The following is a 25,385-nucleotide window of genomic DNA, read 5'->3' as shown; positions in this document are numbered from 1 at the left end:
AGACCCAAAACACAGTCATGAACCTTTCCTCCAGAGGCCTTAGCCCCACAGAAATCAGTCATTTCTAAGGCCTACCTTTTGCCCCACTCCCAAATTCAATCTTGTAGGACTTGTTAAAGACATTCTCTCCTTCTCCTGGTCCAAACATTGGAACTTTTTCACCACCAACCCCACCATTCACACTCAACCAAAGTCTCTTGTTGAACCCTACATGACTACTTCACTCCTCCACACTAACTGTGATCCACCCCCACTGCCCCCCAAAATCGTCCCCTGTTAACTTTCCAGAATTTTTTAATCTTGAACCTTGCCACAAGATCATTCTCTAAATCCCTCAACATGAAAAATAACCTTACATCTGCAGAAAGAACATCGGTCCACCATCTAAAAACTGATCCCGACCTTATGATCCTACCTGTGGACAAAGGCTCCACTACTGTTGTTTTGAACCACATGAATTACCTGGCAGAAGGACTCCGCCAGCTGTCCGATACGTTCACCTACAAACCTTGCCACAGTGACCCCATTCCACAAACCCAGCAGGATCTTCAGACTCTCTTCAAATCCTTAGGCCTATCCCACAACCTCTCGCCGGAGTCCATCTCTCTGCTCACCCCTACCACTCCCAGCACTCCTACCTTCTACATGCTTCCTGAAGTCCAGAAACCCAACCATCCAGGACAACCCATTGTGGCCAGTTACTGTGCTCCCAATGAGAGAATCTCTGCTCTTGTAGACCAACACCTTCAGCCTATTACCCAGGACCAACCCTGCTATATAAAATATACCAAACATTTCCTGCACTGACTCTCCACAGTTCCTGTCTCTTTACCACACGGTGCCCTGATCGTCACTATTGATGCCACCTTCCTTTACACTAATATCCCTAATACCCATGGACTTACCGCTGTTGACCACTACCTTTCCCAATTCCCAATGGACTCCAAAACAACAAGCTCCTTCGTATTCGCCATGACCAACTGTACCCTCACCCACAATGACTTCTCCTTTGAAGACATTACCTACAATCAAATCCTAGGTATGGCTATATGCACCACCATGGCACAATCCTATGCCAATCTATTCATGGACCATTTAGAGGAATTCTTCCTAAACACCCAGAATTGTAAACCCCTCATCTGGTTCAGATTCACTGATGACATCTTTGCGATCTGGATCAAGGATGATGACACCATATCCACATTCCTCTAAAACCTCAACAGCCTCTCCCCCATTTGCTTCACCTTGTCCCACTCAAACCAGCAAGCCATCTTCCAAGATATTGACCACTTCAAATATGGCTCCATCAGTACCTCTGCCCATATCAAACCTACTAACCACATGCAATACCCCCACTTCAACAGATACCCCCTATTCCATACCGACAAGTCCCTTCCATTCAGTCTAGCCACCAGTGGTCATCACATCTGCAGTGATGAGTGGTCGTCTCTAAATATACTGAGGTTCTCACTGAGGCCTTCATGGACTGTAATTATACTCCCAATCTTGTACAAAAACAAATCTCTCATGCCCTATCTTTCCAGTCTCGCACAACCTCTCAAATTCTCACCATCCGAACATGGAGGTACATTCCCCTCATAACTTAGTACCACCCAGGACTGGAGCAAATAAATTACACTCTCCATCAGGTTTCTGATTACCTCTCATTGTGCCCTGAAACGAGAAATGTCCTGCCCACTATCCTTCCCACCCCACCCACAATGGCATTCCGCCAGCCGCTGTACCTATACAATACACTAATCCATCCCTACAAAATCCCTGCTCCCATTCCCTTACCTCATGGTTCATATACCTGTAATAGATCTAGATGCAAGACCTGTCTCATACATCCTCCCATCACCACCTACTCTAGTCCAGTGACAAACATCACCTATCCCATCAAAAGCACGGCTATCTGTGAAACCATTTATGTAATCTACAAGCTAAGCTGCAACCACTGTGCTGCATTCTATGCAGGCATGACAACCAACAAGTTATTGGTCCACACGAATGGCCACGGACAAACTGTGGCCAAGCAACAAGTGACCACCCTGTTGCTGAGCATGCTGCCCAACACGACATCCTTCATTTCAATGACTGCTTCACAGCCTGTGCCATCTGGATCCTTCCCACCAACACCAGCTTTTCTGAACTGCACCAGTGGGAACTCTCCCTGCAACGTATCCTTCATTCCCGTAACCCTCCTGGCCTCAAACTTAATTAGACATTTTTCTCACCCAACCAGTCCCTTCCCTGTACCCGTTACAGCACTATAAAGGCCTCATTCCACCAACACACCCAGTCTTTTTACTTCTCTCCTTTTCCGCAACCCCCCTCCTTGCCTCTGCCCACCGTCTAACCTCCTGACTGCACCTAGCTGCCCTACCCTCACCACCTTGTCCTTGTTGTGCTCCCCAGCAGCTCTTCACTGTTCCTCATCCCTAACCAGCTATCTCTCCCCCCCCCCCCCCCCCCCCCACCTGGTACCAGCTAAGCAGAGTCTGGGATCCGGCTCTGGAATTGTTAAAGGAGCAACGGGGCCAGCTGCAACACTACACAAACAGAAGAACCAGAGACATGGAGATGGAAAACAAGCCCCTGACGGACTGCCAGGCACACCAGACCGAAGTTGGAACACCCAGAAGTGGGACTGGTGGGCGCGGCAGACCGCAGAGGGAACATCCAGAGCCGCAGCGGACGAAAAACGGAGCAAAAACGCTCCAACAGGTCGTGGTGAGCGGGCGCGGACTGCAGGGGGAACGCTTGGTACCCCAGACCGTAGATGAAACCCCCAGGAGCAGGTTTGGTGGGCGCAGACCGCAGAGGGAACGCCTAGAACCACAGCAGACGGAAAACGGAGCAGCAACGCTCCAGCAGGTCGCAGGGAATGGGCGCAGACCACAGAGGAAGCGCCTGCAGCCGTTGGTGGAGGGGGAAGGCCATAGGCCATAGGCATAAATACTGGACCAGGTCCACTCGAGGAGCAGTCTCAGGTCGCACCAGATGAAGGTCACGAGCTACATGACCGAAATATCGTGCAAGTACGACGCTGATATCTGGCAGAACACCCGACAACCCAAGATGTTTTTATAATGTTTGAAACCTGTAACATCTGTGATTAACAAACAGTCAGCCTACTTTGCAACTGCTGATCATAACAACACCTAATTACTTAGTAATTACTGAAACTCAGAAAATGAAATCTTACTGGTGATGTAAACAAGGTGATCACTGGACTACTGGAGTATTTATTGAAATTCTGTTCACACCAAAAATAATGTATGCTTATTTGAAATCATGCTAGGAAGAAATGGGATGGGGTAGTTTCACATCGAATAATAAAATGTAATCAGTGTTGTTCATTTAAATCAATTCACTTATTTTTCCATGAAAACAACTGATATGTATTAGACTTTGTATCCTATTTTATGTATTTAAATTGTAACCACCAAAAAATAACATCTTCAGTAATCCTGAGCAACTTACGTGATTGTAACTAAATAAATTACTGTATGTTACCATGTTCCAATTGTCAGTAAATGCATGTAGGACCACCAAGAAATCGCACAAGGGTGGCCAATACAACGTAAGATTTCAATGAGAACTCTGTGACATAATAAATAGTACATCCAAAACAACAACCATCTTTACACAATTATTGAGAACTATGCAGCTCCCTGGCACATTTCACTTACAAACTTCGGCGAGGAAACAGCATCTGCAGCGAAGCCTTGAGAGCATCAAGATCAATGTAAATTCACATCATCAATTATTACTCTGCAGTTACTGACCTGCAACCACCAAACTGCACGAACGTTATTTTTCAGTGATTGTTAACATTATGAAAATATGATTAACTTTAAGTTTACTTATTTATTTATTTGTGACAACATCCTATTATCCCCATTGTGGCAGTACCATTGCAGAACTGTCATTTAAAGTAGACTGCAAACCATGTCTACTGCCACCTACGAACATTTCACGTAAGGACCATGAAGACACGATAAGAGAATTTAGGGTTTGTATTGAGGCTCGGTGGTAAAGTGCCAGACTACAAAGCTAAAGGTCTCAGGTCAGATCCCTGGTTTCTACCTATCACTTATCACTTCTTTCACCTTTGGAAATGTTTGTTGAAGTGAAAAATGCTTAGATGCAGATGGTTTGGAATCCCCATTAAATGTAACTTCCAGGAAACAGTATCTGCAGCAACAGTTCAAAAGGTGGAGAAAGGCAACGGCACACCATCTCCAACAGGACTGTGCCTAGTAAAGTACTGTGGTGTTCAAAACAATATTAGGATTGATGACTGCTTTACTTACTTACAGAGGCACACTGAGAGTGTAACAGGAAAGGGTGGAACAGGAAAGGGAATTGTTGTTGTGGTTTTCAGTCCTGAGACTGGTTTGATGCAGCTCTCCATGATACTCTATCCTGTGCAAGCATCTTCATCTCCCAGTACCTACTGCAACCTACATCCTTCTGAATCTGTTTAGTGTATTCATCTCTTGGTCTCCATCTATGATTTTTACCCTCCACGCTGCCCTCCAATACTAAACTGTTGATCCCTTGATGCCTCAGAACATGTCCTACCAACCGATCCCTTCTTCTAGTCAAATTGTGCCACAAACTTCACTTCTCCCCAATCCTATACAATACCTCCTCATTAGTTATATGATCCACTCACCTAATCTTCAGCATTCTTCTGTAGCACCACATTTCGAAAGCATCTATTCTCTTCTTGTTAAAACTAGTTATCATCCATGTTTCACTTCCATACATCGCTACACTCAACACAAATACTTTCAGAAATGACTTCCTGACATTTAAATCTATACTCGATGTTAACAAATTTCTCTTCTTCAGAAACGCTTTCCATGCCATTGCCGGTCTACATTTTATATCCTCTCTACTTCGACCATCATCAGTTATTTTGCCCCTCAAATAGCAAAACTCCTTTAATACTTTAAGTGTCTCATTTCCTAATCTAATTCCCTCAGCATCACCCGACTTAATTCAACTACATTCCATTATCCTTGGTTTGCTTTTGTTGATGTTCATCTTATATCCTCCTTTCAAGACACTATCCATTCCATTCAACTGCTCTTCCAAGTCCTCTGCTGTCTCTGACAGAATTACAATGTCATCGGCGAACCTCAAAGTTTTTATTTCTCCTCCATGGATTTTAATATCTACTCCTAATTTTTCTTTTGTTTCCTTCACTGCCTGCTCAATATACAGATTGAATAACATCGGGGATAGACTACAACCCTGTTTCACTCCCTTCCCAACCACTGCTTCCCTTTCATGCCCCTCGACTCTTATAACTGCCATCTGGTTTCTGTACAAATTGTAAATAGCCTTTTATTCCCCGTATTTTACCCCTGCCAACTTCAGAATTTGAAAGAGAGTATTCCAGTCAACATTGTCAAAAGCTTTCTCTAAGTCTACAAATGCTAGAAATGTAGGTTTGCCTTTCCTTAATCTAGCTTCTAAGATAAGTCGTAGGGTCAGTATTGCCTCACTTGTTCCAATATTTCTACGGAATCCAAACTGATCTTCCCCGAGGTCGGCTTCTACCAGTTTATCCATTCGTCTGTAAAGAATTCGTGTTAGTATTTTGCAGCTGTGACTTATTAAACTGATAGTTCGGTAATTTTCACATCTTTCAGCACCTGCTTTCTTTGGGATTGGAATTATTATATTCTTCTTGAAGTCTGAGAGTATTCCGCCTGTCTCATACATCTTGCTCACCAGATGGTAGAGTTTTGTCAGGACTGGCTCTCCCAAGGCCGTCAATAGTTCTAATGGAATGTTGTCTACTCCTGTGGGGCCTTGTTTCGACTCAGGTCTTTCCGTGCTCTGTCAAACTCTTCACGCAGTATTGTATCTCCCATTTCATCTTCATCTACATCCTCTTCCATTTCCATAATATTGTCCTCAAGAACATTGCCCTTGTATAGACCCTCTATATACTCCTTCCATCTGCTTTCCCTTCTTTGCTTAGAACTGGGTTTCCATCTGAGTTCTTGATATTCATACAAGTGGTTCTCTTTTCTCCAAAGGTCTCCCTAATTTTCCTGTAGCCAGTATCTATCTTACCCCTAGCGACGTAAGCCTCTACATCCTTACATTTGTCCTCTAGCCATCCCTGCTTAGCCATTTTGCACTTCCTGTCGATCTCATTTTTGAGATGTTTGTATTCCTTTTTGCCTGCTTCATTTACAGCTTTTTATATTTTCTCCTTTCATCAATTAAATTCAATATTTCTTCTGTTACCCAAGGATTTCTACCAGCCCTCGTCTTTTTACTTACTAGATCCTCTGCTGCCTTCACTACTTCATCTCTCAAAGCTACCCATACTTCTTCTACTGTATTTCTTTCTCCCATTCCTGTCAATTGTTCCCTTATGCTCTCCCTGAAACTCTGTACAACCTCTGGTTTAGTCAGTTTATCCAGGTCCCATCTCCTTAAATTCCCACTTTTTTGCAGTTTCTTCAGTTTTAATCTACAGTTCATAACCAACAGATTGTGGTCAGCACATCTGGCCCTGGAATTGTCTTACAATTTAAAACCTGGTTCCTAAATCTCTGTCTTACTATTATATAATCTATCTGAAATCTGAAATCTGTCAGTATCTCCAGGCTTCTTCCATATATACAACATTCTTTTATGATTCTTGAACCATGTGTTAGCTATGATTAAGTTGAGCTCTGTGCAAAATTCTGTCAGGCGGCTTCCTCTTTCATTTCTTAGCCCCAATCCATATTTACATACTACATTTCCTTCTCTCCCTTTTCCTACTACCGAATTCCAGTCACCCATGACTATTAAATTTTCGTCTCCTTTCACTATCTGAATAATTTCTTTTATTTCATCACACATTTCTTCAATTTCTTCATCATCTGCAGAGCTAGTGGCATATAAACTTGTACTACTGTAGTAGGCAAGGGCTTCGTGTCTATCTTGGCCACAATAATGCGTTCACTATGCTGTTTGTAGTAGCTTACCCGCACTCCTATTTTTTTTATTCATTATTAAACCGACTCCTGCATTACCCCTATTTGATTTTGTATTTATAACCCTGTATTTGCCTGACCAATAGTCTTGTTCCTCCTGCTGGAGAACTTCATTAATTCCCACTATATCTAACTTTAACCTATCCATTTCCATTTTTCAATTTTCTAACCTACCTGCTCAATTAAGGGATCTGACATTCCATGCTCCGATCCGTAGAATGCCAGTTTTCTTTCTCCTGATAACGACGTCCTCCTGAGGAGCCCCCGCCCGGAGATCCAAATGGGTGACTATTTTACCTCCGGAATATTTTACCCAAGAGAACGCCATCATTAGTTAACCATACAATAAAGCTGCATGCCCTTGGGAAAAATTACGGCTGTACTTTCCCCTTGCTTTCAGCCGTTAGCAGTACCTGCACAGCAAGGCCGTTTTGGCTAGTGTTACAGGGCCAGATCAGTCAATCATCCAGACTGTTGCCCCTGCAACTACTGAAAAGGCTGCTGCCCCTCTTCAGGAACCACAAGTTTGTCTGGCCTCTCAACAGATACTCCTCCATTGTGGTTGCACCAACGGTACGGCTATCTGTATCGCTGAGGCACGCAACCCTCCCCGCCAACGGCAAGCTCCATGGTTCTTGGGGGAGGTGGGGGGGAAGGGAATTACTAGTAGTAATACAAGGTGTCCTCTACCACACACCATAAGGCGGCTTGCAGAGTATGTACATAGATGTAAAAAAGAGACTTCCTAATACTTTAAATTTATATTAGATGTTAATAGAATCCTTTTCTTCAAAACAAGGTTTCCTTGTTATATCCAATCTGCATTTTATATCCTCTCTTCTTCAGCTATCATCAGTTATTTCGCTGCCCAATTATCAAAACTTGTCTATTACTTGTAATGCCTTATTTCCTAATCTAATTCCCTCACAATAACCTGATTTAATTTGACTGCATTCCATTATCCTTGTTATACTTTTGTCTCTTAAAAATTATACATTCAGTTCAGTTGCTCTTCCAACACAACACCTTTGCTGTCTCTGACAGAATTACATCATCACCAAACCTCTAAGTTTTTATTTCTACTCTCTGAACAGGAATTTCTGTTCCAAATTTCTCCTTGGTTTCCTTTACTAGTTGTTCAATGTACATATTGAATATCACCTGTCTCACTCCCTTCTCAATCACTGTTTCTCTTTCAAGCCCTTTGACTCCTATGACTGCACTCTGGTTTCTAAACAAGTTGTAAATAACATTTTGCTCCCTGTTTTCTTCCCTGTTACCTTAAGAATATCAAAGAGTGTATTCCAGTCAACATTGTAAAAGCTGTCTCTAAATTTAAAAATACTATAAAAGTATTTTTTTTTCTTTAACATATCTTCTAAGATAAGTCATAGGGTCAGTACTGTCTTGTGTGTTCCTACATTTCTCCAGAAACCAAACTGATCTTCCATAAGGTTGGTTGCTACCTGTTTTTCCATTCTTCTGTAAATAACTCTTGTCGGTATTTTCCAAGCATGACTTTTTAAACTGATGGTTCAGTAATATTCACACCTATCAGCACCTGCTTTATTTAGAATTGGTATTATTACGTGGAATCTAAAGTAAATAGTATAAGTAACATACAGAATATAGTACATGGAATCTACAGCACATAAGATGTTCGGAAGGTTGGAGTGGCCAGAGACGATCTATAAAGTGAAACCACTGGTTAAACAAAAGGTTTCTATTGCTAGGCATCTTTTTGGATTAACTAAGGCATTTGACTGTGTTTATCACAAAATATTGCTACAGAAGTTGGACCATTATGAAATATGGGGAGTAGCTCACAGTTGATTAATCTCTTACTTTAACAACAGACAGCAAAAGGCCATTAGCAGCAGTGTTGAGAATGGCTATGATGTGGAGTCTAAGTGGAGCATGGTCAAATGGGGGGGGGGGGGGGAGGGGGGAAGGGGGGAGGGGTTGCTCCAGGGATCACTGGGGCCACTCCTGTTCCTTATTAATATAAATGATATGCCCTCTAGTATTATAGGTGATTCTAAAATATTTCTATTTGCTGATAATACTAGCTTGGTGGTAAAGGATGTTGTGTGCAACACTGGCACTGTTTCAAATAGTGCAGTTCATGACATAACTTCATGGCTTGTAGAAAATAAACTAATACTAAATCACAGTAAGACTCAGTTTTTACAGTTCCTAACACACAATCCAACAAAACCCGACATTTTAATTTCACAGAGTGGGCATATGATTAGTGGAACTGAACAGTTCATATCTGTAGGTGTTAAGATACATTGTAAACTTTCGCGGAAAGCCCACGTTCACAATCTTGTTCAAAGACTAAATGCTGCCATTTTTACTATTCAAACGGTATCTGAAGTAAATGACAGTTTGACACAAAAAGTAGTCTACTTTGCTTATTTTCATTTGGTTATGACAAATAGTATTATATTTTGGGGTAATTCTTCCTATTTTCAATGGATATTTTTGGTTCCTTTCAGGAAACATTCCTCACATACAAATAAAGAAAAGATGTTATGTGGACATGTGTCCAGAAACGCTTAATTTCCATGTTAGAGCTCATTTTAGTTTTGTCAGTATGTACTGTACTTCCTCGATTCACTGCCAGTTGGCCCAATCGAAGGAAGGTAATGTTGACTTCTTGTGTTGACATGCGACTCATTGCTCTATAGTACTAGCATCAAGCACATCAGTACGTAGCATCAACAGGTTAGTGTTCATCACGAACGTGGTTTTGCAGTCAGTGCAATGTTTACAAATGCAGAGTTGGCAGATGCCCATTTGATGTATGGATTAGCACGGGGCAATAGCCGTGGCGCGGTACGTTTGTATCAAGACAGATTTCCAGAACGAAGGTGTCCCGACAGGAAGACGTTCAAAGCAATTGATCGACGTCTTAGGGAGCACGGAACATTCCAGCCTATGACTCACAACTGGGGAAGACCTAGAACGATGAGGACACCTGCAATGGACGAGGCAATTATTCGTGCAGTTGACGATAACCCTAATGTCAGCGTCAGAGAAGTTGCTGCTCTACAAGGTAATGTTGACCACGTCACTGTATGGAGAGTGCTACGAGAGAACCAGTTGTTTCCGTACCATGTACAGTGTATGCAGGCACTATCAGCAGCTGATTGGCCTCCACGGGTACACTTCTGCGAATGGTTCATCCAACAATGTGTCAATCCTCATTTCAGTGCAAATGTTCTCTTTACGGATGAGGCTTCATTCCAACGTGATCAAATTGTAAATTTTCACAATCAACATGTGTAGGCTGACCAGAATCCGCACGCAATTGTGCAATCACGTCATCAACACAGATTTTCTGTGAACGTTTGGGCAGGCATTGTTGGTGATGTCTTGATTGGGTCCCATGTTTTTCCAACTACGCTCAATGGAACACATTATCATGATTTCATACGGGATACTCTACCTGTGCTGCTAGAACATGTTACGAAGGTTAGGTGGACGGCGGAAAGACACTCTTGGTGGAGTGGGGAGGATTTCATGAAGGATGGATCTCATTTCAGGGCAGGATTTGAGGAAGACGTATCCCTGCTGGAGAGCCACATTCAAAGTCTGATCCAGTTCCGGAAAGTATCCTGTCACAAGTGGGGCACTTTTGTGGTTCTTCTGTGGGAGGTTCTGGGTTTGAGAGGATGAGGAAGTGGCTCTGGTTATTTCCTTCTGTACCAGGTCGGGAGGGTAGTTGTGGGATGCGAAAGCTGTTTTCAGGTTGTTGGTGTAATGGTTCAGGGATTCCGGACTGGAGCAGATTCCTTGGCCACGAAGACCTAGGCTGTAGGGAAGGGACCGTTTGATGTGGAATGGGTGGCAGCTGTCGTAATGGAGGTACTGTTGCTTGTTGGTGGGTTTGATTTGGACTGACGTGCGAAGCTGGCCATTGGACAGGTGGAGGTCAACATCAACGAAAGTGGCGTGGGATTTGGAGTAGGACCAGGTGAATCTGATGGAACCAAAGGAGTTGAGGTTGGAGAGGAAATTCTGGAGTTCTTCTTCACTGTGAGACCAGATCATGAAGATGTCAAATCTGTACCAAACTTTGGGTTGGCAGGCCTGGGTAACCAAGAAGGCTTCCTCTAAGCGACCCATGAATAGGTTGGCATACAAGGGGGCCATCCTGGTACGCATGGCTGTTCCCTTTTATTGTTGGTATGTCTGGCCTTCAAAAGTGAAGAAGTTGTGGGTCAGGATGAAGCTGGCTAAGGTGATGAGGAAAGATGTTTTAGGTAGGGTGGCAGGTGATCGGCGTGAAAGGAAATGCTCCATCGCAGCGAGGCCCTGGACGTGCGGGATATTTGTGTATAAGGAAGTGGCATCAATGGTTACAAGGATGGTTTCCGTGGGTAACAGATTGGGTAAGGATTCCAGGCATTCGAGAAAGTGGTTGGTGTCTTTGATGAAGGATGGGAGACTGCATGTAATGGGTTGAAGGTGTTGATCTACGTAGGCAGAGATACGTTCTGTGGGGGCTTGGTAACCAGCTACAATGGGGCGGCCGGGATGATTGGGTTTGTGAATTTTAGGAAGAAGGTAGAAGGTAGGGGTGCGGGATGTCGGTGGAGTCAGGAGGTTGATGGAATCAGGTGAAAGGTTTTGTAGGGGGCCTAAGGTTCTGAGGATTCCTTGAAGCTCCGCCTGGACATCAGGAATAGGATTACCTAGGTAAACTTTGTATGTAGTGTTGTCTGAAAGCTGACGCAGTCCCTCAGCCACATACTCCCGACGATCAAGTACCACGGTCGTGGAACCCTTGTCCGCCGGAAGAATGACAATGGACCGGTCAGTCTTCAGATCACGGATAGCCTGGGCTTCAGCAGTGGTGATGTTGGGAGTAGGATTAAGGTTTTTTAAGAAGGATTGAGAGGCAAGGCTGGAAGTCAGAAATTCCTGGAAGGTTTGGAGAGGGTGATTTTGAGGAAGAGGAGGCGGGTCCTGCTGTGACGGAGGATGGAACTGTTCCAGGCAGGGTTCAATTTGGATAGTGTCTTGGGGAGTTGGATCATTAGGGGTAGGATTAGGATCATTTTTCTTCGTGGCAAAGTGATACTTCCAGCAGAGAGTACGAGTGTAGGACAGTAAATCTTTGACGAGGGCTGTTTGGTTGAATCTGGGAGTGGGGCTGAAGGTGAGGCCTTTGGATAGGACAGAGGTTTCGGATTGGGAGAGAGGTTTGGAGGAAAGGTTAACTACTGAATTAGGATGTTGTGGTACCAGATTGTGTTGATTGGAACTTTGAGGTTTTGGAGGGATTGGAGCTGGAAGTGGGAGATTGAGTAGATGGGAGAGACTGGGTTTGTATGCAATGAGAGGAGGTTGAGGTTTGCTGGAAAGGTTGTGAAGGGTGAGTGAGTTGCCTTTCCGGAGGTGGGAAACCAGGAGATTGGATAGTTTTTTGAAGTGAAGGGTAGCATGCTGTTCTAATTTGCGGTTGGCCTGTAGGAGGATGCTCTGAGCAGCTGGTGTGGATGTGGGAGCGTAAAGATTCAGGACTTTTATTAAGGATAGGAGTTGACGGGTGTGTTCATTGGCTGAGTTGATATGTAGGTGAAGGATTAGGTGGGTGAGGGCAATGGATTGTTCAGTTTGGAACTGGTATAGGCACTGATGGAAAGAAGGGTTGCAGCCAGAGATGGGAACTTTAAGTGTGAGGCCTTCAGGGGTTATGCCAAATGTCAGACAAGCCTGAGAAAATAAAACATGCGAGCGTAATCTGGCTAGGGTGAAGGCATGTTTGCGGAGGGAATGTAAATAAAACTTAATGGGGTCGTTGTGGGGGTGTTGTGAGGGTGACTTGGTATTAGAAGCTGGAAAGTGTAACATGAGGTTGAAATGAAAATGAAAATAACTGGAGAAAGTAACTGGAGATCTGTTGTGAAAAAAGGCGAAAAAGTGTTGGTTAAAGCTGGGCTATGTTGATCCTGTGGCGAACTTGGGTTGGTAGACAACGATGTGCACAAAGGTTAGGTGGTTGTGTTGCCGCCAAAACACGTTAAAGGATGGAGAAATTCGGGAAAATTTCGAAAAAACTGTGTGTAAATGTATTAAAAGGAGTGGTTTTGTGGTGGCAGATTATGAAAATGAGGCTAACAATTGTCTGGCGAAGAAATAATGACATTAAAACCTGTGGGAAGTGGCTAAAAATTATCAGTGATGTGCGAAAAACGGAAATGGAAATAAAGCGAAAGTTATCAGAACTAGACGAAATGGTTGTTTAATAGGTGAAAGGAACTGTTTGTGGACTAGAAACGGTGGATTTTATAGCAGCGGAAGTGTTGAAAGTGGAAAAAAAATTTTTTGAAGAAGAACTCCAGAATTTCTTCTCCAACCTCAATTCCTTTGGTTCCATCAGATTCACCTGGTCCTACTCCAAATCCCATGCCACTTTCCTTGATGTTGACCTCCACCTGTCCAATTGCCAGCTTCACACGTCCGTCCACATCAAACCCACCAACAAGCAACAGTACATCCATTATGACAGCTGCCACCCATTCCACATCAAATGGTCCCTTCCCAAAAGCCTAGGTCTTTGTGGCAAACGAATCTGCTCCAGTCAGGAATCCCTGAACCATTACACCAACAACCTGACAACAGCTTTCGCATCCCACAACTACCCTCCCGACCTGGTACAGAAGCAAATAACCAGAGCCACTTCCTCATCCTCTCAAACCCAGAACCTCCCACAGAAAAACCACAAAAGTGCCCCACTCGCGACAGGATACTTTCCGGGACTGGATCAGACTCTGAATGTGGCTCTCCAGCAGGGATACGACTTCCTCAAATCCTGCCCTGAAATGAGATCCATCCTTCATGAAATCCTACCCACTCCACCAAGAGTGTCTTTCCGCTGTCCACCTAACCCTCGTAACCTCTTAGTTAATCCCTATGAAATCCCCAAACCACCTTCCCTACCCTCTGGCTCCTACCCTTGTAACCGCCCCGGTGTAAAACCTGTCCCATGCACCCTCCCACCACCACCTACTCCAGTCTTGTAACCCGGAAGGTGTACACGATCAAAGGCAGAGCCACGTGTGAAAGCACCCACGTGATTTACCAACTGACCTGCCTACACTGTGAAGCTTTCTATGTGGAAATGACCAGCAACAAACTATCCATTCGCATGAATGGACACAGGCAAACAGTGTTTGTTGGTAATAAGGATCACCCTGTGGCTAAACATGCCTTGGTGCACGGCCAGCACATCTTGGCACAGTGTTACACCGTCCGGGTTATCTGGATACTTCCCACTAACACCAACCTGTCAGATCTCCAGACATGGGAACTTGCTCTTCAGTATATCCTCTCTTCTCGTTATCCGCCAGGCCTCAACCTCCGCTGATTTCAAGTTGCCGCCGCTCATACCTCACCTGTCTTTCAACAACATCTTTGCCTCTGCATTTCTGTCTCGACTGACATCTCTGCCCAAACTCTTTGCCTCTGTATATGTGAGGATGGATATGTGTGTGTGTGTGGGCGAGTGTATACCCGTCCTTTTTTCACCCTAGGGTAAGTCTTTCCGCTTCCGGGATTGGAATGACTCCTTACCCTCTCCCTTAAAACCCAAATCCTTTCGTCTTTCCCTCTCCTTCCCTCTTTCCTGATGAGGCAACAGTTTGTTGCGAAAGCTTGAATTTTGTGTCTATGTTTGTGTTCGTTTGTGTGTCTGTCGACCTGCCAGCACTTTCATTTGGTAAGTCACATCACTTTGTTTTTATATATATATATATATATATATATATATATATATATATATATATATATATATATATATATATATATATATATATATATATATATATATATATATATATATATATTCTTATAATAGAAGGAAACATTCCACGAAGGAAACATATATCTAAAAACAAAGATGATGTGACTTACCAAATGAAAGTGCTGGCAGGTCGACAGACACACAAACGAACACAAACATACACACAAAATTCAAGCTTTCGCAACAAACTGTTGCCTCATCAGGAAAGAGGGAAGGAGAGGGAAAGACGAAAGGATGTGGGTTTTAAGGGAGAGGGTAAGGAGTCATTCCAGTCCCGGGAGCGGAAAGACTTACCTTAGGGGGAAAAAAGGACGGGTACACAATCGCACACACACACATATCCATCCACACATATACATATACATATACATATACATATACATATGTATATGTGTGGATGGATATGTGTGTGTGTGCGAGTGTGTACCCGTCCTTTTTTCCCCCTAAGGTAAGTCTTTCCGCTCCCGGGACTGGAATGACTCCTTACCCTCTCCCTTAAAACCCACATCCTTTCGTCTTTCCCTCTCCTTCCCTCTTTCCTGATGAAGCAACCGTTGGTTGCGAAAGCTTGAATTTTGTGTGTATGTTTGTGTTCGTTTGTGTGTCTGTCGACCTGCCAGCACTTTCATTTGGTAAGTCACATCAACTTTGTTTTTAGATATATATATATATTCTTCACTGTTGTTTCTTGTAAACTACCACAAGCATTCAAAGATCTTTATAGTATTCCACAAGCTTTAAAATTGAAATGGAAAAGTTTCTTCATAGGTCACTCCTACTACTCAGTCGAAGAATTCCTAGAAAAATTATACTGACTCCTGTGTTGATTGTGTTTACATAAACTTATGGCTTGTCTTTTTTGGGTTCATAACCATTTTATTTTATATGTTATTACTTTTATATTGTAATTTTGTGTACTGGCACATTCCATGACCTTAGAGATTTGGCCCTCAATTTGGTCCTACAGATCTAGACATGTAAAATAAAATAAAAATAGAAGTCATTTGTTTTGATTGCTGTTGTGCAGAGTCCTGGCCACTAATCTCATGCTTGAGCAGACAAACTTTACAATATTATCCCTGGGTACAAATAGTTCACATGTGATCAACTATGGGATAATCACAAACTATTTCAAATAGTAAAGTGTAGCATCTATGGTCTGTTGCAAGAACTTATTCAGGATGTGGAAACTGAATTAAATGACTAACAACTGATTCCAGAAGACTGATCGAGTAAAAATATAAAAACAAAGATCAGTCTGTACTAATTTTCATTCTACTACAGCTGCACTAATTCACATCTTTTTTTAACAATGATAAGTTCTCTCACACATCTTCCCAGGAGTCACCAATCATAGCTACAATGCATTCTTATTTTGTAATATATTTCATGCACTTCTTAATATGTTCTCTTTTAACACATATATACTTATATGAACTTATTAGGCTGGTAAACTTAGTTCTGGCAGATCTCCACCTAGTCCCTGCAATTCCATCTGGAACTGTACTGAGGATCTTTAGTGATGTGATGTTACTTTGTGAGTTTGTCAACAATGCAGACTTTTGCTGTGAAAAGAGTATTACACGTCTCAAGACACTCATCACAGATTCATGTGATACATCAGGAATGGTTCTCATAAACTTGCATGAACACAATTCAACAGCCCAAATGGGACATTACATATTCTTGAATGTGGCAATGAAAGCCACACTGTATTCCACAGTCACATATGTCAAGCGATGTAATGATTAAACACATAATCAATTTTTTTTGTGGTGGGAAACATGGTATGACATAAATGTGATGACAGTGTTGGAAATTGAAAATTTTGTTTCAAGCAGATGACTATGTGGTAAACAGGACAAACTGAATAGGTATAAAGGCACACAAATACTTAGAAATCAGTTCTTTCTCTACACTTGAGTGGAGAATGCAGCCAATATACATTATCATCTACAGCATATTAGGTAACGGGCGAGTTGTGGTGCCCTGAAAATATTCTAAGTTTGGAGTTGGCATGGCCGCACGGGTCACTCGGCAAGACAGGGCTCGTCAGCAGCCACATGGTGCCGAACATTAGCAGGAGCAAGAGGAGTAGCCCCAGGGTATGGTCCAGGCCGACCGCGTAGCTGGGAATTCCATATTGACGCTGTGTCGAGAACTGTGCTTTGTGTTGATGAAGGAGATTTGTATGCTGGGAGTGCCAAAGATGGTGGACTTCGTGAAACCTTACTGGCAGACATTTCACAGTTCATGTAGAAATTAATAATAGCCAGTGGAATCATGATGCCTCAAAAAGAAATATGTACATTACCATTATTTGCATGATGATTCTGATGGTGTAATCAGATTTTCAATATCTTTATTAGTTTAAAGTTTAGCATCTGACTGTAAATTATACAAGTAACATGCAGCAACAAATTTCCAAAATATAAATGCTTCATCTGATTTTGTCAATTGATGTGTCTTTAGAAAGCTATTAGTGTAAACCTAAATTGGTATGAATTACAGGCATATAACTTGAATAGTACATGGGTTATTGGAGGTCAAAGTGGCTGATTACCACTGAACATGTCAAGCCATAAGTACTCCACAGTTACATGAAAAAACGGTAGCAGCATGCTTATCAATATATTTGTCTATGTCTTTGTTTATATCTGATATATAATATTCATGAAGAAATTGGTCAAATATTTACTGTGTTTTAGAAAGCACAGAGACATTAGGCTACTGGCCTACTTTTGCTTCTATTCCTTTGATATATGTTGATTTGATTTGTTTATGTATTTAATAATGTGTATTAGAGTGTGTTTATGGTACAGCCGTAGGAATATTCATTTAATTTCAAGTTATTTAAATGTAAATTCAGTATTTTGTATGTGTTTCAATATATTTGTGAGTTTGCGTTGTCTTGGAGACATGGTGGGAGCACTGTAGCCAATCACAGTACTTGTTACTACGGTAGGCGACTACCAAAGTCAATGGAGAGACTCCATGGAAGTGAGGGAGGAGCATCGGGTCACATGGGACATGAGAGAGTTCTGGACGGGAAGGTGCAATCGAGGGCCGCATGAAATACTTGGAGAGTGTTCAGAAGTTTGCGTGCGGTCGCAGGAGATGGAAATATTTCGTAGAGCCAACTTGTGCACTTGTGAAAATTCCACGGCTTGTGCAGTGAAGACATAGTCTGCATTTAGAAGTGAATATCTTGGGAGCTATGTTGTTGTTCATAACTAATTACGTGAAGTAGGAATCTATTGTTTCCCTGTTATTAAACTTATATTTTATTTAACTGCTGGACCATCGACACCAATAAGTGTTTTGCAGTAAGAAATGGCATTCTTAAAGGTGGTTCTGCTATTGTACTCATTATTTTAGGTTGCTAAAATAGTACCTGCAGATTTTATTTAATTGCAATCTCTCATTTATAAATTTCTATTTTACACTGGAAATTCGCAATTGCCGAGTGATTGGAACCTTTGACCATTCAATTCATGCATATATTCATATTGTATACTGTAGACTCGGTTGTATTTGGCATGTAATGTGACAACTATGTACCCAAGCCCCTAGACAACGAAACCAGCCAAAACTTTTAATATTTCAACTCTGAGTCTGAGGGTATGTAGTTGAGGGCCACACACTTTTATTTGAAAGCCTGCAAGCAACATGACAATTCTGTACAATATAAATAAATATTATGGTTTCACATCTTTATAATGAGACAAAAATGGAAAAACTTACCTAACATCTTTGTCTATTTGCAAGAGAACTTCATTATCCTTGAAGAAAGTTTGCCACTTGCTGTCAGGATTTAAATTCAGAGGATGATCTGTCAATGTAACATCAGTTCGACATGAGTCATCATCATCTGCAACTCCTGGCATCACAATCATTTCCTCTGAAAATAATAAACCAAAGCAAACCTATAGCCTACTGGTTAGAGTATAAATATTTCCATTTACTCAAAGTTATTTTAGAGATCTATTATGCAAATGTTAACAAGAAAATAATAATGTTCACATAAAAACAAAATACATGTTCTTGGTATCAATTAATATTAGAGAGAGCATAAGCAAATAATATTCTGTACAGCTGAGATGTTTCAGCTGGCAGTTACCTGAGTAGATATTTGTGTATTAAAGCTTGTTATAGTCTTTCCAAATCATGTATGCATTAAAATTTGATTTAAAAATCTGCTTAGTCAGAGTTCTACTCTGAAATACAAGTTGATCCACATATCTAGCTAAAAAAATACCACCAATATTAATGTGCCCATATATTTTTGACAGATAACAAGTACCAATCCTCTTACTAATTAAAACACAGCTGCTGTTACTTGCCAAGGGACTAATGTTTGAAAAAAGGAGTTCTCCCTCTATCTACAGTCGGTACATTCACCAGCATACCAACTAACTATACATATGTTCGAACAACGGAAAAATCCAGGATGAAAAACTACAGTGTTGAGAAAAGGATAGACTGCTACTCACCATATACAGGAGATACTGACTCACAGATAGGCACAACAAAAAGACTGTTATACATTCGAGCTTTTGGCTAAAAGGCCTTCTTTTAAATTAGAAAAAACACACACACACACACAGAGAGAGAGAGAGAGAGAGAGAGAGAGAGAGAGAGAGAGAGAGGACCACTGTCTCTGGCCGCTGCGGCAGGACCGTGCACAGTAACTGAATTTTGATGGGAGAAGCAATCTGTAGGTGGTGAGGGTGAGGAGAAAGATGGGATGGGGAGAGGGAGCGATAACAGGGTAGGGGTGGCGGTAAGTGTAGTGCTGCTTGAGTGAGCATGTGAGCATGCATGGATGTGGTGGGGACATGGTAGGGCTGATAGGTACACGGAGGGGGGGGGGGGGGGTTGAGGTTGGGGTGGGGAGGGGAGGGGAGAGGGAAGGAACAGAAGTACAGAAGGGGAAAAACACTGTTGGGTACATTGGTGCAATAGAAGGCTGTGTAGTGCTGGAGTGAGACCAGGGAAGTGGATGGGGGGATGAACGACAGAGACTAGTAAAGATTAATGCCAAACAATGGAAATTCCACAAACAAATATCAACAATGTAGGAAAAGACAGATCGCTGCTTACCATAAAGAAGTCATGTCAAGTTGCAGACAGGCACAATGAAAAGACAGTCACATATAGCTTTCGGCCATAACCTTTGTCAGTAAATTCAGTCCGAGAGCTGGAGTTGGTGGTCATGCATGTGTGAAGAGTGCTTGCTTTTGTGTGTGTGTGTGTGTGTGTGTGTGTGTGTATGTGTGTGTGTGTGTGTGTGTTTTACTGACTAAGGCTGCGGCTGAGAACTATATGTGAGTGTCTTTTAATTGTGCCTGTCTGCAACCTGTGAGGTTACAGGCAACTTGTGGCTTCCTGAAAATATTCTAAATTGGCATGGCCGGGGCCCGACAGCAAACACGTGGTGGCAAACGTTAGACAGACGAGGGGGGTAGCCCCAGCGCATGGTCCAGACGTGTGGCTGGGAATTCCATTGTGATGCTGTGTTGATGGAGCCACACTGGGAATGCCAAAGATGACGGACTTTGTGAAACCTTAATGGCAGACATTTCACAGTTCATATAGAAATTAATAGTAGCCAGATGAATCATGATACCTCAAAAAGAAATATGTACATTACCATTATTTGCACGATGATTCTGATGGTGTAATCAGATTTTCAATATCTTTATTAGTTTAAAGTTTAGTATCTGACTGTAAATTATACAAGTAACATGCAGCAACGAATTTCCAAAATATAAATGCTTCACCTGATTTTGTCGATTGATGTGTCTTTAGAAAGCTATTAGTGTAAACCTAAATTGGTATGAATTACAGGCATATAACTTGAATAGTACATGGGTTATTGGAGGTCAAAGTGGCTGATTACCACTGAACATGTCAAGCCATAAGTACTTCACAGTTACACAAAAAAACGGTAGCAGCATGCTTATAAATATATTTATTCATCTATGTCTTTGTTTATATCTGATATATACTATTCATGAAGAAATTGGTTAAATATTTACTGTGTTTTAGAAATCAAAAAGACATTATGCTACTGACCAACCTTTTGTTCTATTCCTTTGATATATGTTTATTTGATTTGTTTATGTATTTTATAATGTGTGTTAGAGTGTGTTTATGGTCCAGCCAAAGGAATATTTATTTAATTTAAAGTTATTTAAATGTAACTCCAGTATTTTGTATGTGTTTCAATATGTCTGTGAGCGTACGTTGGATTGAAGACATGGCGCGAGCGCTCTAGCCAGTCACAGCACTCCTGAATGGGGAGACTGGATGGAAGCGAGTTCTGGACGGTACGGCACAGGAAACGGGAGTGGGTGCTGGACACAACGGTGTGACAGACGCATGGTCACGAGAGAGATATGGAGAGAGAGAAGCAGTTTGCGTGCGGTCGCGGCACATAGAAATACTTTGGAGTGCTGACTGTGGCTTCTACAGTGAAGATGTAGTGTGTATTTAGAAGTGAATATCTCGCGAGCTACATTATTGTTCATAACTAATTACGTGCAGTAGGAATCTATCGTTTCCCTGTTATTCAACTTATATTTTATTTAATTGCTGGACCATCGACACCAGTAAGTGTTTTGCAGAAATATACTGCATTCTCAAAAGTACTTCTACTGTTGTACTCATCATTTAAAGTCATTAAGAGAGTCCCTGCAGATTTTATTTAATCTTTCATTTATAAATTTAAATGTTACTTTCATAATTCGCAATTGCCGAGTGATAGAAACCTTTGACCATTCGATTCATGTGTGTATTCTTATCATATACTGAAGACTCGGCAGTATTTAGCCTGTAATGCGGCAACTATGTATCTTAGCCCCTAGACAACAAAACCAGCCAAAATTTATAATATTTCAACGTTGAGTCAGAGGGTGCCTAGTTATTTGAAAGCCCGCAAACCTGACGTGTCTTCTTTACAGTAAGTAGCAATCTATCTTCACCTACAAAGGTTGAGAACAGAACATTACGAGAACACAAATCGATCAATGAATCTTCCTCACAATTCTACTAGTGAATGACGAACTCTACTAGTAAATGATTTCTCAGCACCTTTCAATCAAGTCAATGGTCTCTCCTGTCTCCTCTCACTCTACATATACCCACTCCACTTCTATTCACAAACATGCTGCTGTCTGCTATTGACAGGTGACACAACAGAAGTGCAACACATATGCTACTCTACCATTGTAACAGTATATTCACCTTTCATTTCAAACAATGGAAAATCTGGGATGGAATGTAACAACGTTATGAAAAGGATTGTTGCTACTCACAATATAGCAGAGATGCTAAGTCACAGAAAGGCACAACAAAAAGATTATCAGAAAGTGAGCTTTCAATCAACAAGGCCTTTGTCAGAAATAGACAACATACACACACAAACTCATGGAAATGCAACTCTCACACACACGACCACAGTCTCTGGCTGCTGAGGGCAGAGACTGTCATCATGTGTGTGTATTTGCGCAAGTGTGTGTGTGTGTGTGTGTGTGTGTGTGTGTGTGTGTGTCACCTTTCATTTCAATTATTTTATTTTCTTTTTTCTTTTTTTCAAAATAATATTCAGGCATCAGCTGTGCAATTGGAATGTTGATTCCATTTAACCGTTCCAATGGATTAATCTGTCTTTGGTAGTTCAGACATTAATACCTTCATCAATAAAGCATGCTGCCATAACATATCACAAAATGTACACAGTGCACACAATAATAATAAATAACGATTGATAACTTATCATGAATTAGTTACAGTTATGTAAAGATTCAAGGTGGTACACTATTGTGATTAATTCATGCCAAGTTATCGCTTTGCAGTTATAATTATCACATAAACCATGTTCATTTTGCAGTACGTCTCAGCATTATACTCCACTGATGGTATTGGTGCCTGCTAAACCAATACTGAACTTCCAAAATGACAGACTAATCTGTTGAAACTGGTTAAGTGAAATAAACATTAAAATTTAACAACCAATGAGTGAAAGTTATTTTGGAAAAAAAAAAAAAAAACGAAAAAGATAACAGCTATGAACAAAATTATAATAATTTCATATTTTCTCGTGCTATTGCTACTTGTTTATAAATAAGTATTTTACATATACAGATGATTTAAGAGGAAAGGAAGTAAAGTTACTATACAGGGTGTTACAAAAAGTTACGGCCAAACTTTCAGGAAACATTCCTCACACACAAAGAAAGAAAATATGTTATATGGACATGTGTCCGGAAATGCTTACTTTCCACATTAGAGCTCATTTTATTACTTCTCTTCAAATCACATTAATCATGGAATGGGAACACACAGCCACAGAACATACCAGCATGACTTCAAACACTTTGTTACAGGAAATGTTCAAAATGTCCACCATTAGCGAGGATACATGCATCCACCCTCCGTCGCATGGAATCCCTGATGCGCTGATGCAGCCCTGGAGAATGGCGTATTGTATCACAGCCGTCCATAATATGAGCACGAAGAGTCTCTACATTTGGTACCGGGGTTGCGTAGACAACAGCTTTCAAATGCCCCCATAAATGAAAGTCAAGAGGGTTGAGGTCAGGAGAGCGTGGAGGCCATGGAATTGGTCCGCCTCTACCAATCCATCGGTCACCGAATCTGTTGTTGAGAAGCGTACGAACACTTCGACTGAAATGTGCAGGAGCTCCATCGTGCATGAACCACATGTTGTGTCATACTTGTAAAGGCACACGTTCTAGCAACACAGGTAGAGTATCCCGTATGAAATCATGATAACGTGCTACATTGAGCGTAGGTGGAAGAACATACTGACGAAACTAAAATGAGCTCTAACATGGAAATTAAGCGTTTCCGGACACATGTCCACATAACATCTTTTCTGTATTTGTGTGTGAGGAATGTTTCCTGAACGTTCAGCCGTACCTTTTTGTAACATCCTGTATAATACAGTGTACCTGGCGATGTCATTAAAAATGGTCGTAAAGGGTGGGGAGGGGAAAGTGGCCGTACTTTTTTACTAAAGGAAATACCCTGACATTCACCTCACTGAATCTGAGAAAAACACAAAAAATATAAATCAATATGGTTGGACAATGACAGAAAATTTTATCCTCCCAAACATTGATCCTATGCTTAATTACTTTACAGCTTTGGTTAAATATTAAGTTCCATGTTGTGAACATTATTACTGAAAACAGAAGGTATAATACTTCTGTTAAAACTTACAAGGTTAGGGGCTATGCTTGATGTAGAAAACTATTTACTGACATTTCATTCTCATCTGTGGGAGTAACTCTTCAGAGTAACTCTCTCTACTTTCTGTTAAAATTATTATAAGTTTCACAAATTTCAACTGCATCTCCGTACAAGTGCATGGTAATGTGTTATCTTGGCTATAACACTAGTCTCACAAAACTTTATTTCGCACTGTAAAGCAGGTTTTGCTACAGCAGGTTATTAGTTAGTCCAAAGTAACAGTTTCTCTTATGGTCAGCTAAATAATATTTAATATTTCTTTTTGTGGTTCCAAACTAAACTTGATAACAAAATTTTATACTTACCTGTTGTCATCAGTGAATGATGAACATCTTTTGTAGTTAGAGGGAATTCATTTATTTTCCTGGTACACTTAAAATTCCCTTAAACTCTATGTACAAAACAGGATCAATGTATAGTATAATTTTAACAGAAAGGAAGAAGGAACTGAAATGAACTGAACTGAATTGACATGGATGCCAACTTTGCATGAAGAAATCTAATGATCAATTACTTTTAATTGAGAATTATGCCACCAGTAAAAAATATTCATATGTATTCGACATCACATGATGAATGGTGGTGTCCTCTCCATTGCTGCTACAAAAGTAAGAACACCTCTCATACACACACATGACCACCATCTCCAGCATCTTGGGCTGGCATGCAACATTACATGGGATGCAAGCAGCAACCTGGAGAGGATGGGGAACGGGAAGGGATAGTGGCGTATGTGTGTGAAGAGAGACGAAAGCTGTCTGGTGGAGCGTGCAGGGACAAGACTGCCAACAGACGCGGCATCAGGAAGTTGTGGGGCAGAGTGGTGGGAAAAATGAGAACAAAAAAGAGAGGGGAGGGGAGGGGAGGGGAATGATGGGCAGATGTTTTGGCAGAGGGCTGCAAATAAACAGGGTGGGAGACAAGAATGGGGAGGAGATGATAGGACAGAGGGGTTGAAAACTGTTGGGTGGAGGGTGTGGGGTGTGGGGACAGTATGATACAGTGGGTTGAGGTCGGAATAATTACGGGAGCGGAAAATGTGTTGTTCTAAAAATAACTGCCATCTGCCCAGTTCAGAAAATCTGGTGGTAGAGGGAAGGATTAAGATGGCTCGGGTAGTGGAGCAGCCATTGAAACCAATTGCGTTGTGTTCAGCTGCATGCTAGACCGCAGGGTGGTCTACTTTGCTCTTGGCCACAGTTTGGCAGTGGGCATTCATCCTGGTGGACAGCTACTTGATAGTCATACCAATACAAAAACAATGCACAATGATT

The 25,385-nt window shown here is 41.6% G+C and overlaps 1 protein-coding gene across 3 annotated transcripts in view; it reads right to left on the bottom strand.

The window, feature by feature from the left end:
* LOC126088571 (TBC1 domain family member 13) overlaps positions 1–25,385 on the bottom strand; it is a 237,825-nt gene that overhangs the window by 183,665 nt on the left and 28,775 nt on the right. For all 3 annotated transcript variants that reach the window (XR_007519971.1, XM_049906764.1, XM_049906776.1), the window contains exon 4: positions 18,577–18,733. Coding sequence is in view for 2 of the 3 variants with exons in the window: in XM_049906764.1 (XP_049762721.1) it covers positions 18,577–18,733 (157 nt within the window). In the remaining variant the exon portion in view is untranslated. The remainder of the gene's footprint in view (positions 1–18,576; positions 18,734–25,385) is intronic.

The sequence above is a fragment of the Schistocerca cancellata genome, chromosome 1, assembly GCF_023864275.1.
Source record: "Schistocerca cancellata isolate TAMUIC-IGC-003103 chromosome 1, iqSchCanc2.1, whole genome shotgun sequence".
NCBI lineage: Eukaryota > Metazoa > Arthropoda > Insecta > Orthoptera > Acrididae > Schistocerca > Schistocerca cancellata.
Note: the sequence above shows the minus strand (reverse complement) of the source record. Positions and strands in the feature narration are given on the sequence as shown.